The 16249-nt window shown below is 38.6% G+C and overlaps 1 protein-coding gene across 14 annotated transcripts in view; it reads right to left on the bottom strand.

Moving 5' to 3' along the window:
* LOC126354429 (axotactin) overlaps window positions 1–16249 on the bottom strand; it is a 547963-nt gene that overhangs the window by 282567 nt on the left and 249147 nt on the right. For all 14 annotated transcript variants that reach the window (XR_007565327.1, XR_007565328.1, XR_007565329.1 and 11 more), the window contains exon 12: window positions 5824–6128. Coding sequence is in view for 10 of the 14 variants with exons in the window: in XM_050004068.1 (XP_049860025.1) it covers window positions 5824–6128 (305 nt within the window). In the remaining 4 variants the exon portion in view is untranslated. The remainder of the gene's footprint in view (window positions 1–5823; window positions 6129–16249) is intronic.

Below are 16249 nucleotides of genomic sequence, written 5' to 3'. Positions count from 1 at the left end.
TTGGGTTGGCAGAGAAGTATCATTTTGGGAGAGGTGGTAATGATGGTGGGTAAGATATTTCTCATTTCCGGGTATGAAGATAAATAGTCGAACCCCTGGCAAAGGATACTGTTCGGATGATCCAGGCCAGGATGACATTGAGTGATGAGGGGAGTGTTCCTTTGTAGCTAGTTCTAGAGGGTGGTGGGAGGATTATGGGTGTGTGAGGATATGACATGGGAAATCTGCCTATGTACTAAGTCTGGGGGCAGTGGTTGTCAGTGAAAGCCTTAGTGAGACCTTGAGCATACTGGGCAAGGGAAGTTTCATCACTGGAGATGCACCACCCACACAAACCCTCACATGAGTCAAGCTGCAGAAGTACAGTCCCTACAGTGTATCTAACGAGCTCAATGTAGACATACAGGTGAATGTGTGTTGAAGGGTATGTGTGTGTGTATCTGTTATCTTACTCCTAACTTATTTACAAAAACCACTTACGATTTAAAGACAAATGTATTAGAGTGAAACTGACACTCTAATTTAATACAAGTAGCACTGAAACTATCAGTTGGCACCAGCTCCACCAGCTCTGTAATTACCTGACATAGCATGGAGAGAGCCATATGTAAACTTGAATGCTGAAACACCCATTAAAGTACCATCAGGCACATTTCGACATCATACTTATGATGACATCTGCACCCTGGTACATACACACTATGTGTCATTAGGTAATTAACTGTAGCATTTGCAACTTCTTAACAATTGTTACTCTAGGCATTTAGCATAAGGTTAGGCACTGACTAATCTAATGATGCCATGTCATCCAGCATGATGGGGTTCCACGGCTATTTATATATAGTAACACTGATACCACATTACACTTTACTATATACCCTAGCCTATACCATAGACATAGGTCTACGTGTCTCACATGCCATTAACTAATAAGTATTTTGTTTGGAACCTAGGCATCTAGTATCAATGTCAGCCCTGTGCTACTTTCCTTAAATCTGTGGGTGACTGGGAACATAGCCTGAGATCATGGTGCCAAATTGTATACCATTTCCTGTTCTATGGCTGACATGTATAATAGCACTGACTTTGCATTGCAGTTTAGCATTTGGTCAAATTTTCCATTCGCACAAAAGTCTACAAATCATACATTTTAGTAACCACATGTCTATATTAACTGTTACTTATATTTATAATATTTTATACCCTTACTACAAATCATGTAAATTTTGTATATACAAGGTCATTATAAGAGACTGAAGTTATTTTAAAATTCCAGAATGGTCCCGAGTTTGAGTCTCGGTCCAGCACACAGTTTTAATCTTCCAGGAAATTTCGATTTTTAAATTAACTGCAGGTGCATTCTTTGGCGATCTGTCACAGAACTCAACACTCTATCGACAAACATAAAAAGTTTTGTATTGTTGCAGCCACACCTCAGATTTCTGCCACAGGAGTGTAGCAATAAGCAGTTAGGCAAGATGGTGGGAAGTGCAGAGAAAGTTTATGTTACGCTCAAAATGCCTTCATGTCAGTCTGCCATGACACAGCAAAGACACTTCAAAATGTAGTTCAACACAACTCCACCAACTGCCAACTCCATTTGGCAAGGGTATGCACAGTTTAGAGCTTCAAGATGCCTCTACAAAGGGAAATGAACAGGTCAGCCTCTAGCAAGTGAAGAATGATTGATTTCCTGTGTGTATGTTTCACACACAGCCCATAGAAACTGACAAGTAGAGAGCTGAACATACCACAATCAACTGTTTGAAAGATCTTAGGGAAATGACTGAAACTGAATCCTTACTGCTTGCAATTGTTAAAAGCCCTCACTCTTGATGACAAAGTCAGATTCTTTGAATTTTCAGCACAGTTGCAACAACTTATAGAAGAGGATGAGTTTTGTAAGACACTCATCTTCATTGATAAAGCAACATTTTTTGTGAATGGCATAGTGAACAGGCATGCTTGTAAATCTCGGGAACAGAAACCCCATCTATCGTGCAGCAAATTCTAGATTCACGAAAAGTGTGCGGTCTCACAGTTTAAAGTTTATAGTACCTTTTCCTTCTCCAAAAAGACCATTATAGGACATGTGGTCTGGACATGCTGGAAAATTGGCTCATGCCACAACTGGAGACTGACAGTGTGGGCTTCATGTACCAACAGGATAGTGCTTGAACCCACTTCCACCCAAGATGTTCGTGAATTCCTAAATAGGAAACTGAGAAGCCGGTGGATCAGCTATTGTGGAACTGATGATCAGCTGTTCATGTCATAGCCTCTATTCTCTCCCATCCTAACCCCACGTGATTTTTTGTGTGGGGTTATGTTAAAGATTCAGTGTTTATGCCTCCTTCACCAACAAACCTACAGGATTTTGAACTTGCATCAACAGTGTTACATGGGAAGAACTTGATTCATTATCAGCTTGGCATCACCAGAAACAGTAGGGGAGCACATATAAAGTACCTGCAACATGTCAAAAAATCTTTTTGAGTTTTTCTATGTGTGTGCAAATTCCTGTGACAATAAGCCAAATTTCTGAAGTTTTTTCAATAATTTATTATTTGTTTTTTAAATTACTGTGTAGTTTTTTCCTCATTTTAATTATTGTATCACAATATATTTCCACTTTATTATGCTGCACTGCCATCTGGTGGCATTTCTAAACTGTGAACCCATGTACACAATGGCAGTCAGTCTGTTTGCTGCCTTGACCTTGTCAACTTTGACACTGTGGCCAGGCAAGATGACTTGACTTTTGTCACATTCAACTTGCTACAATGATGTTTATACAGTATGTTTCACTTACCCAGTTTTAAATACAATTGTAAGGAATGCTGTAACTGGGAATATATTGGACATAGCTTCGTTCCGTTGGCTTTGGATCATGTCCATATAATTTTATTCTATTGTGTTCTACAGTGGACACTTCCTTCAGCATGTTAACACTGAAATGACGAAGTGTCTTACCTATTCTCTTGATGCAGAAACTGCATGTTTGTAACCTAATATGTTCTCCCAACAGCTTTTGCATAATTACTCTTGTGGCACTGTTGTATTCTGAAGTGTTTCTAATTTGTGATTTTTACAACAACTTCCACTCCTGGAGATGAGCATTTAAGAAGTTGACACTGATAATCACTGTTTTCTACATTGTGCTCTTGCCGAATGAAGGTTTCAATAAAAAATCTACAATATTCATGCATCAACACTGTTCATTCAGGGTCCAGACTGGCTTATCATTAGTGAGAAGTCTCTTTCCTAATTCTTTTCTATCCTTTCTGAAATGTGCACATAACTCACCTTCTCTTGCATCTAATATTATTCATGTCTTCCTTTTAAATCTTTTACAGTTAAAAAATATTTTGTATGTTTTGTTGAAGATTGACTTGTTAGCTAATGTAGCGTCTATTAAGTCAAACAATTATTTTTTGCCTTTTAGAGTGACCTTATGATTTGGCTTTTACCTATGAAAACTGTAAAAGAAGAAAAAAATATCTAGAAGAAAGCATGCAGGAATTCTATGCTATCTTCAGGGAGTAAAGGTAATAAATCATCAGATTGCTGAAGCATTGAGTCATCAACTGACACATAAACAAGACTGAAAATGTTAGATTTTGGATTAAACATTGTTCAAAGTATGCATACGGGGTCTGTTCAAAAAAAGTTTTGGAACTTTTGTAAATTCACATCAATGGTATGTTGGAGTGAAATGGTGGTGGCATCCCTGCGCAAACCTATGTTTAATATATAACTGCCAGAAGTTTCGTTGTCATATGTCTATTATTTATTGTTCAGTGTAGATCATAGTGTTGCACAGCTTATGACTTTTAAGATAGCAGAGTTAGAGGAGCAATGTGTCTGCACTGAATTTTGCATAAAACTCAAGAAAACCTTCATAGAGTCACACCAAATAATGCAGGAAGCCTACAGTGATGAGTGCTTAAGCCGTACTCAGTGTTATGAGTGGTTGACACGGTTTAGAAATGGCCAGACAGACATTAAAGATGACCCTCATTCAAGATGCCATTCGACATCTACAGATGACGCTTATGCCAGGAACATAAACAAAATTCTGGGTGTCAGTTGAAGACTGACTGTCTGAGAGATTGCAGAAGAATGTAACATGTCATGAAATCCTGACACAGTATCTAGGAAAACATCATGTTGGCACCATGTTTGTCCCACAGTGCATGTGTCAAGACCAAAAAGGCCTTCACTTTGCAATCTGTGAAGAGTTTTTGGATCGCACAAACGAGAACAAGATTTTGCTTACAAGAATCATAAATGGTGATGAGCTGTGGGTCTGTGGTTATGATTTTGAGACCAAGGTTCAATCTTCACTATGCATCGAGAAAGGTTCTCCAAGACCAGCAAATGCAGGAAGATCTGCAGCTGATAGGCACTTGGTGCAGGGAGTGGCAACTGGCCCTTAACATAGACAAATGTAATGTATTGCGAGTACATAGAAAGAGGGATCCTTTATTGTATGATTGTATGATAGAGTAACAAACACTGGTAGCAATTACTTCAGTAAAATATCTGGGAGTATGCTTGCGGAACGATTTGAAGTGGAATGATCATATAAAATTAATTGTTGGTAAGGCGGGTACCAGGTTGAGATTCATTGGGAGAGTCCTTAGAAAATGTAGTCCATCAACAAAGGAGGTGGCTTACGAAACACTCATTCGACTAATACTTGAGTATTGCTCATCAGTGTGGGATCCATACCATGTTGGGTTGATGGAGGAGATAGAGAAGATCCAAAGAAGAGCGGCACGTTTCGTCGCAGGGTTATTTGGTAACCGTGATAGCGTTACGAAGATGTTTAGCAAACTCAAGTGGCAGACTCTGCAAGAGAGGCGCTCTGCATCGCGGTGTAGCTTGCTCGCCAGGTTTCGAGAGGGTGCGTTTCTAGATGAGGTATCGAATATATTGCTTCCCCCTACTTATAAATCCCGAGGAGATCATGAATGTAAAATTAGAAAGATTAGAGCACGCACAGGGGCTTTCAGACAGTCGTTCTTTCCGTGTACCATATGCGACTGGAACAGGAAAGGGAGGTAATGACAGTGGCATGTAAAGTGCCCCCCGCCACACACCATTGGGTGGCTTATGGAGTATAAATGTAGATGTAGATAAGCTCATAAGATCAGGGTAAATGTCAAAGCCATACTGATGGCTTTCTTTGACTTTGTAAGATTAGTTCATCATGAATTGATGGGTCAGTGACAAACTGTTAATATATGGTACTATTGAGATTTGTTGCAATGCCTGTGAGAAAATGTGAGAGGGGAACAACCTGAAATGCAGTGAGACAATTCCTGGCTCTTGCATCATGATAATGCAGCCGCACATTCATTCCTGTTGGTACACAACTATTGTACAAAAGCGAAATAACTGTGCTGCCTCATCCTCTGTGCTCTCCATACCTGGCACTTGTGGACATTTTTTTAATTTCCAAAGCTGAAAACCCTGTAGAAAAAATGAAGATTTGCAACAATAGACAAAAGACAGTTTTTCACATGACCCAGCAAGAGGTGTACCAAGACTGCTTTTGAAAGTGAAAACGGCACTGGGAGCAGTGTATCAATAGTGGAGGAGAGTATTTTGAAGGAGCTAAGTGCATAAAAATTTTGTGGACAAAGTTCTGGACTTTTTTGAACAGACTTCTCACAACTATACAGCTACATTGTCCTAGATAGCTGCAGTGTGCTGGGACTGCATTTTAACTAGGTCCAATCTTCACCTAGTTTTATCTTCTTTTTGTTATAATTATAGTCTCAAACTTATAGATAAAAGTTACTTTTGTTTGAATACCTCCCAGTATCCATGACCAGTTGGTGTTGTAATATTGGACACAGCAAGAACTCCAGTTGGCTGGCTGCTTTTGAAGTCAAATTTCAGTGACAAAGTGTCAGTATCATTTAAATACCACTTAATATGAGCTGATGGGAATGGAAGAGTCAATGGTATAACTTCAACCTTTGTTTCTTCAAATTCTGGCTCCAGAACACCAATGTAATGAACTTTTGGATTTCCTTTCCTCAGCTCATACAGAATTGAAATTTCATTAAAGAAAACATATTTCAAACTCCCCACAAAGTTATTGTGAGATGCCAGACCTGTAAAAAATAATGAATACACAATAAATTACAAATTAAAGGAATTAATAGTTAAAATTTTGGAGAGATTCTACCCACAGGTGTTCTTTTACACCTGAATATCTTGCTAATGGTAAGTTGATGGAGCACTATATCAGCAGGACAAAAATCAGGCAAGTAGTTCATAGTGAATATATGGAAAAAGTCATACCATCCATATGGCAGGGTTTAGAACAACTGTAGAAAAATGAAGTCATGATGACCCGATCTGGATTAGATCTGATCCCCTGGCTGGATTAGCAGTTGATTCTGAACTTAGATTAGTGAGTTCAGGGTAGTATTAAACTATAGCTATAATTTAAACATTATAGTACTGTTCTTAATGCTTGAAGTACTGTATTTATGGTGAACAGCCACAGTATAATCTGTTTTGCCTACTTTCACATCAGCAGAATTTCCATCACTGATTAGAGCTACTGAACTAAAATAGGCTTTAAATATCACCAAACTGATGTTGTAATTGCAGATGAAAGTTCTACTAATGCATGAAACAATTTTTGGCCTTTTTAACGCTTGGGTTTTGTTTATATCCTGAGATGTAATATCCATATACCTTTACTTTTAGGCTTCCTACCTTACTTGCAAATATGTTAATATGGTCATATATGTGAATAGCTTCTCTGCATAAATGGTTATAGCACCTGCCAATTCAGTCAGAGTTGGAAATGACTGACTTCAGTTAACACACATTCAAATAAGGTGGATTTTCTCCCCTAATGTTTCTACCTGCAGCCTATTTTATTTAACATTTCTACACTTTTAGGAAACAGAAGAATAAATAGCATTTATAGGCCTTGTCACCAAAAACCATAGTATCAAGTATTCAGGATTGGCCCATTGTGGTATCAGCAGTGGAACCAAAACCTGATCTGATCATCTAATGTAGCAAGACTGAGGTGAGATCTGTCAGAGAATGCAATGGCCACCATTTAAGTATGACTGTGACAAGTCGTGACCACTCATGTTTTGCCACACTTATGTTTAGTTTAATACTACAGATAATTTGATATATGGAGGTGAAACAATTATAATTGGTGGTACGGTTCTCAGCAGCAGAGCCATAAAAGTATTTTTCATTGTTTCTCTGTCTTATATTGTATAACAATGAATACAGCAATCTCATCTTCCAGTAGTGTGAGATATGGGAGGAGGCTGGGAATTTGGGACCAAGGAGGGCACAGAATGCATGAAGTACTATCAAACCATACTGAAATATTAGCTATATCCCCATCCTTTGCAATGGAAGTTAAAAAGGGCATTTGCATAGCATTGCTTTTTGGGATGCTGTACCTCAGTTGGTAAAAACAGGACCCTTACATGATCACTTTGTCTAAATTAATTTTCTATAGCCAAGAAGTCAAATATGAAAAAAACTTATCAAAAGAAGCAATATCCTTAAGTTTATAATGCACAAATGGACATTACTAAATGCATATATCCTAGCAAAGTAAATCCAATCACAGTTTGCATTCATAATGATAAGATTGTGGCACTTAATTAAATCACTAATGTGAATTTCTGAGAACACTCCTGTCACTGAGGGGAAAAAACAAAGAACTAACTGTGCATCTATTGGTTCTTTGGTGTACTACAAAACTAGCAGAACCATCTGTTGGTTCTTTGATGTATTGTGCTATCACTAAGATAAACATCCAAATCACTAAGCTAAGCAGACCCCCAAAATTTTAAATTATGATTTTTTTATTTTTTTACTTTATTTTTCATTTGTATCTGATTTTGATAAAATAAAGCTTATTAATTGCCTCAAGTTATGCTGAAGTTACCGTGAAAACTCCATGAAAATCTGTTCAGCAGTTTTGGAGATTAGAATGTTTAAACAGACAGAAACAATGGTTTTACAGTTTTATTAGTAGAGTTGGAGTCACGAACAATGGTGGTTGAGTTTAGGTTTGTTCTGTGCATCTATGTCACACATTCTTCAACAGCCAATGAGAATTCAGTAGTGTTCTGAATGCTCTGCTCTGATACCTGTAGCTAATGTGAGCATTAAATGTTATCTAGCGAGTTGTTTAAGGAATATTTGTTCAGTTTGTTGTGAGCTGTCATTGCTGATATGGTGGTTAGTGATACATTCCACAAAAGGAAGCGAGAGTCTTAATTTGCAAGATATATGCTTTCTTCATGTGGAAGGCACACACATGTGCATCCCGCAATTTCACTTGGAATCATCAACAACACAATCCTCGCCCGTGCCTTGACATGCATCAATCACCACTGTTCGTAGATCGCACTATACTACAGGTGGATAAGTAGCAGTTATGTTTGAATAAAAAGAGTCTGGTTATTAGGCTTCATCACTGTCAACCAGTAAAACTACAAATAGTGAAACTATAAAACTGACGTTTAGATCATCTTTGTAGTGATCTCTTCACAGTGACTAAACTCAATTCTGAGATGGTCTTCCCAATTACCATCCAGTTTCAGTTGTTGAGTGACAACCAACATCACATTTTGGAGTGTTATTGTACAGTCCGAAGTTAAGGCACTTGTGTAGGGGTGCTTACACATAAGGCTATTGGCTATGTTACTCCAGCGAGTGATTGGCAGGAAATAGCAAATTTGAAGCTTGTACACAGGGGTAACATTTTTCTGCCACAAGACTTTTAACTGCATGGCAGTTCTCTTGTGGTTATTTACTTATACTGTTGAGCTTGGTTCCTGAGGACCTGCTGGCTGATGGACACACTAGGTCCGTTGGACTGTGAACAATGGCAGTTAAGCATACTGCAGTTTGTAGCCATTCTCCCTGTTGATGTTGTTGGGGATTTCATTATCTCAATGACCTTTATCATTTTTCACCATCACATAAATTGTTGCTGAGCAAGCAAAAGGCTTCTTGCAAAATGAAAGTCCAGCTGGCAATTGGCTATTGCTGATTTTCTATGATGCCCCAGTCACACATACCTTTCATGCTCTGAATCAGTCTCTTGGTTTCACCAATACAGACACCACTGTATGTACATTGAAATTCATAAATGACTGCAGCATGGATAGAACCTATGGGCTGTTATATATGTGTAACTTTCTGTAGCCACTCTGGTAGTGTAATTCCTCCATGGTGCAGCATGCAGCCACTGTGGTCATGTATGCTTCTCACATAAGGCAAGCAAGCAACAAGGATTGTTGTCCTTTACTGTTTTCAGTTTTGTTTTGCTGGGTGCCTAGATTAATGCATGTTTTTAGTGGTGTATCCATTCATAAGGAATACTGTCTAGAGCTTGTTAGTGTGTCAGAGGTTATCAGTATCATTTTTCTTGAGAGCTCAGAATATCACAATACATACTACAGAGTTCTTCAGTGCTGGATTATTGTGCAACTCTACATGTAAATACCTGTTAGTATGTATAGTTTTCTACACAATTTATGTTGTACTTTGCTGCTAGCTGTTCTATATACTTATACATTCAGGAATGGAACTGTGCTGTTGTCGTCCATTTCCAGAATGAATCATGTAGGCTGCTGAGGTGCTGATGGAACTCCCATAGTTCTGCTTCCCTGTGTTGCTTTATGAAGAACATGTCATTTATGTACCTCAAACAACCACTTTACACTTCCTCTCAGCAGATGTGCTTTCTTCTGCAAAAGTTTTTCTGATTTGGACTCAGAGGTAAAAGTCAGATACCAATGTGAGTGACATCTCGTAAAGTACCATTTACATTGTTCTGAATACAGATGGGTGAGAAGAATGGGTCTATGAGAGTAGCAGTGTGGAACTTGGTGCTATTTGTTCAAAGGCTTCAAAAGAACACATCAGCTGCTACAGGAGAAGGGTGGTGGGGAATCCATTGTCACCCCATCTGCCTACTCCTGCTCATATAATTTACCCTGCCAGCTGAAATATGTTGACAAGCATAATAGCACTAAGTCACAAATGTCTAACAGTATTTACTCCTGTGACATGTTAATGATTTCGGGTACAAGCACATTTGTAAACAGAGAGATTATATGTAGAATCTTTAACATAAGACTCCATGTGACCAACCGGGCAGTGTAGCTTGTACACCAGATGTTCTACCAGAAAATATGTGGGTGAGTCGATTTCATTGATGATTAATCTTAGAGATTAGATCACATTATGTACCTTTAGCGCCCCATACATTCTTAGTGGCATTGCAACTTTTGACACACAAGTCCCTTAGCTATGTAAGTATTATCTCTGGAACCATTAATTACACCCTGTGTGTTCTTGTTACCTTGAAGCACTGGATTCTTTTCCTCGGTAGTGAATGGCCTACACATTTGTAGAAGTTATTTGCTTCATTGGTTCTAAAATGTCGCAGAGCAGCTGTGTAGAAGGTTATTATCTGTGCTACTCTAGTAAGTTACTGGAAGGCTAAAACAAATTGTTAACTTGTATTAGGGGGAAATGTTTTCCTGTAACAAGACATTGACGACACATGGCAATTCTCTGTTAGCTGCTTGCTTATACTGTGAGCCCAGAATTGGCCACCTGCTGAAAAAATGTGGCCTGTTGGATAGGAATCTCTGGCATCTACACCTTTGACAATAGGTAGCCATCCTCCCCACTCATGTTGTTGAGCGTATTTATCTATCTCAATAAATGATGCAGCCTAATTAATAAAAATAAAACTTATAACCACATTTGTAATGAAAGAATATCTCACCATAGTTCAGTAGAGCACAGTGTGTTTCCAATCATGAATGGACAATGCAACTTACGTATCGTACATTGTTCAGCCTGTCAGTTTGACAAGGAGAGCCATGTGGATCGAGCATTTTCACATTACTGCAAGATGGGTTGTCAGCTTGTCTGCTGAATTGCCTTATAATCCAGCTACTACATATCGAACATTCAACCATTATGGTGAGACAAAGAACGCTGAAGATTCATCCTGTAGTATTGACCTGCCTTCAATGACTGGTACCTACACATTGTATCTTACCACCCACAAATCTGGTGTTTCTGCTTCACTAAACAAGTTGTAATTATAAGAATTTTTAATGCTATCATGTACAGAATTCTTTATAACAAACTAAATGTACTGAGCAGTATTGCATCTAAGGCATGGTGTCCACCAGGGTGACATGGCAGGTCACATGGCATGTAGCACAACAAAAGGCATGCTTCTAGAATGGAGCTTCATATGGAACACACACAGTTTAGTGGAGAAGTGCCCACTGGATTGATGCAAAGTAACTGAATAATATGGCATGAATGCCATTGCCACATGAGTGAGGCAAGCTTCACTTTTTGCCATGCATCACATGTGTGCTGTGACAGTTTATAAATGTTTCTGATTTGGTTGTGTGATTGTCTATGAATCCAGGAAAATGACAAATGGTCCTGAGTTCAGTGTCCATTTTTGTTGGTCTAGCCGAAAAATATCCAAGCACTTACGATAACTACCATCCTGAATACAGCAACAGGGACACTCAAAGCCTGGGAAAGGATAGCTAGTGAAATATCATAGACAGGAACGGTAACTGGATTCTTTTAATTCGTTTGTGGAAGAGAAAGAAGATATTAGAACAAAAGAGAATTACATAAGATGGTTTTTCTATAAAACATGTCTGCAAATCTTTTAAATGATTTGTTGAATTTAGTGTAATCTCATATTCTTTTGGTATGTAGTGACATACATGCTTTGTTCTGGGAAGACAATGCTCCAATTGCGCTAAGAAAGAAACTACAGAGGGGATTGTCCAAGTACACTACCTTGTTTGTTAGATGCTGTTTTCTTTTTGGCTTTTGATGTGATTTCCCAATAGGGTTGTCTACATTGTGCTGCACAGATGACTTAGAATATACAACATCATAAATCCATACAAAGTTATCAAACAAACAAATAACTTGAATTATCAGATCAGTTTTATTAATGTCACGATTTATTGACATATCCAACAACCACTCTTTGCCAATGACATATCAGAAGAACATTCAGTCCTCCTCCCCCAGAAAAATCTGTAATTCAGTACATGGTTTTCATTAGTTAATTGCCTATGAGGATACAGTCTCATTACATGTTTTGTGAGAGAAGCTTAAATCTGCAGCAAAACAGTAATGAAATTTGCAGTCTCCTTCTGGCAAAGATTTAGATTCTAAAAGCAGAAGTGCACCTCCAAACAATGCTTTACTTTCCCATCACATTTGCAATCACACTCTCCGATGTCAGCTGATAAAAATTAATAGTATTACCAGGCTTTATGCAGATGATGCATCTGTCTACAATGACATACTATCTGAAAGAAGCTGCATGTATATTCAGTCAGATATAATAACATTTCAAAGTGGTGCAAAGATTAGCAACTTGCTTCAGATGTTCAGAAATGTAAAATTATGCACTTCACTAAACAAATGACTACAATATCAATGAGTCAGTGCTAGAATTGGCCAACACATACAAATACACAGGTGTAACAACTTGTAGGGATGTGAAATTGAATGATAATATAGGCTCAGGTGTGGGTAAAGTAGACAGTAGTCTTTGGTTTTTTGGTAGAAAACTGCAGAAGTGCAATCAGTCTACAAATGATACTGCTTACAAATCACTTGTGTGACTGGTTCTGGAATTTGCTCAACTGTGGGGGACCCATACCAAATAGGACTAACAGGGGATACAGAATGTATACGAAGAAGGGCAGCATGAATGGGCACAGGTCTGTTCAATCCAGGGAAGTGTGTCACACAGATGCTGAATTCAAAGCCCAATTTAGCCACTTTTTCCATTATCATCATTGATGTGTGAGATGGTGCATTACCCTGGTGAAAGAGCACTTTCTTGCATGCCAATCTTGATCTTTTTTAAGCCAACATAGGTTTCAGACAATCCAGCAATGAAGCATAGGAGGGTCCAGTTATGGTTCTGACTTTTTCCAATTAATCTACAAGTATTATTCCTTGGGAATCCAAAAACAGTGGTCATCTTCTTAGCAGCTGAAACAATTGTCTTTGCCTTCTTCGGTGCCCTTTCACAACCCTTTGTCCATTGTTCTCACCAACATTTTGACACTGATTTGTAGTTATTGATCCAAGTTTCATGAACTGTCCCCAATTGGCACAAAAAGTCTTGTGGGTTGTGATTAAACATCACCAGACAGTGTGTTGGAATGTTCTGCCAGATATGCTTGGGTCGACTGTGAGTCATCACGGTAACCAAATCGCATGCAGCTTCTTCGTAGCCAGTTCTCTGTGCAGAATATTATGCACTCACTCAACTGAGATGCCTACAGTCTCAACAACCACAGTGGTCATGCATTACCATATCATGTATTTTGTCAACAGTTTCCTTTGTGGTGGACTTAATTGGCCAGCTGGAGCATGCCTCAACTTTGGTGCTATTCAAAAGCAAATGGTCTTCAACAATAGTGCAGAATCCACATGGACTTCATCCGATTATCTTTTGATTTTTGCAGCAGTCCCACCTTTCAAATGAAAATGTTTAGTAACAACACAAAACTAGATCTTTTCCACTTTCAATCACAGTCAACATACTGACCAAGTCAGATGGCTGTCAACAATGAGCTGTACACTCTACATGGTTGAAATTCTTTATCCAATCCTTGATTACCAACCATGAAGGTGCAACAAAAAAGTTCCATTCTTTCATGGATATTTGCCAGGCTATTAAACCACCCACATATATCTGCATAAATTAAAATTAAATGTTGGTGTGTTCAAAATGTTAATGCTCTGTAAGTTCTTCATTGATTCCTTTAGAAAATTTTGACACAATGTCACATTTGAATAAGCATGTGTTTTTATGTACATATTTTCACATATATAAACAAAGAAATATGTAATATGGAGAAATATTATTACCAAAAATCTCGAAAAGTTCTTGACTGATTTACTTTAAATTTTTACACAATATGCTAATGAAAGTGGCCCACTATGAACTCCTCTCCTGTGCCAACCTTTTCATCTCAGATTAGCATTTGCAACCTATGTCCTCAACAGCTCCCATGGAAGTTATTCCCTGGTGCCTCAAACAGGTGTCCTATCATTTCATCCTGTCCCTTTTTCTTGTCAGTGATTTCCACACATTCCTTTTCTCGCTGATTCTGCGGAGAACCTCCTCATTGCTTACCTTATCAGTCCATCTAATTTTCAACAGTTTTCTGTAGTGTCACATCTGAAATGCTTTGATTTTCTGATGTTCCAGTTTTCCCACAGTCCATTCTCACTGCCATAGAATGCTGTGCTCCAAACATACATTGACAGAAATTTCTTCCTCATATTAAGACCTATGTTTGATACTAGCAGACTTCTCTTGGCCATGAATTATGTTTCTGCTACTGTTAATCTGCTTTTTATGTTCTCCTTGTTCTCTGTCATGGGTTATTTTGCTGTCTAGTTAGCAGAATTCCTTAACTTCGTCTACTTCGTGATTGTCAATCCTAATGTTGAATTTCTACTACTGTTCATTACCTTCATTCTCAATTCACATCTTGTACCAATTAGACTGTTCATTCTACTCAACAGCTCATGTAATACTTCTTCACTTACACTGAGGATAGTAACATCTCAGTGAATCTTAACACTGATATCCTTTCATGCTGAATTTTAATCCCTCTCTTGAACCTTTCCTTTTATTTAAGTCATTGCTTCTTCAAGATATTGACTGAACAGCAGGGGTGAAAGACTACATTCAATTCTAAATCTGAATCCCCTATCTCTTCCCTTTCAACTCCCATTTCTTCTCCTATGACGACATCAGACAAGTCTTCCTCCTCATAAAGGCATTCAGTGTACTCTTTCCACCTGTCCAGTCTCTCCTCAGGATTTAACAGTGGAATTCCCTTTGCACTCTTGATGTTACTGCCCTAGCTTATAATTTCACCAAAGATTGTTTTGACTTTTCTATATGCTGAGTCAGTCCTTCTGAGTTCTTCACAGTTTTCATTCAGTCATTTCACCTTAGCTTCCTTGCTCTTCCAATTTATTTCAAACCTAAGTGACTTGTATTTCTGTATTCCTGAATTTCCACGAACATTTTTGTGCTTCCGTCTTTCATCGATCAACTGAAGAACTACTTCTGTTACTCATTGTTTCTTCATAGTTACCTTCCCTGTACCATTTCCATTTTTAGAGATGTCCATTCCTCTTCAGCTGAACTGCCTACTGAGCTATTCATTATCACAGCTTCTACAGCCTCACAGGACTTCAAGTGTGTCTCTTTCAGTACTTAGTACTTCCATATTCCACTTCTTTGGGCACTGGTTTTTCCTGACTAGTCCCCTAAATATCAGCCTACTAAATTGTGATTTGAGTCTATATCTGCGCCTGCATATTGCAACCCAGTAGCCGGTAGCTGAGTGGTCAGGGTGACAGACTGTCAATCCAAAGGGCCCGGGTTCGATTCCCGGCTGGGTCGGAGATTTTCTTTGCTCAGGGACTGGGTGTTGTGTTGTCCTAATCATCATCATCTCATCCCCATCGACATGCAAGTTGCCGAAGTGGCGTCAAATCGAAAGACTTGCACCAGACGAACAGTCTACCCGACGGGAGGCCCTCGTCACACGACATTTCATTTCTACCTGATTTCAGAATCTCTGCCTGACCATTACATACTCTAACTGAAATATTCCTACATCTCTTGGGGTTTTCCAAGTATAGTTCCTCCTCTTGTGATTCTTGAACAGAGTTCTCAATATTACTAGTTGAAATTAATTGCAGAATTCAATTAGTCTTTCTCCTCTCTCATTCATTGTCACAAGCCCATATTGTCCTGTAAACTTTTCTTCCTCTACAATTGCATTTCAGTCCCCCATGATCATCAGATTTCCATTTCCCTTTAGATAATGAATTACCCATTCAGTATTCTCATATACTTCCTCTACCTCTTCATCTTCAGCTTGTGATGTCAGCATGTATACTTGAACTATTGTTGTCAATGTTGGTTTGCTATCGATTCTGATAAGAACAACCCCATCAGTGAACTGTTCATAGTAATTTGCTCTCTGCCTAGTCGTCCTATTGATAACGAGTCCTACTCCCATTATACCACTTTCCGCTGTTGTTGATATTATCCTATGCTCTTCTGATCAAAAATTCTTGTTTTCTTTCCATTTCACTTCACTGATCCCCCACTCCCATATCT

This window comes from Schistocerca gregaria, chromosome 3, assembly GCF_023897955.1.
Source record: "Schistocerca gregaria isolate iqSchGreg1 chromosome 3, iqSchGreg1.2, whole genome shotgun sequence".
Classification (NCBI taxonomy): domain Eukaryota; kingdom Metazoa; phylum Arthropoda; class Insecta; order Orthoptera; family Acrididae; genus Schistocerca; species Schistocerca gregaria.
This window is presented reverse-complemented; position numbering and strand designations above follow the sequence as displayed.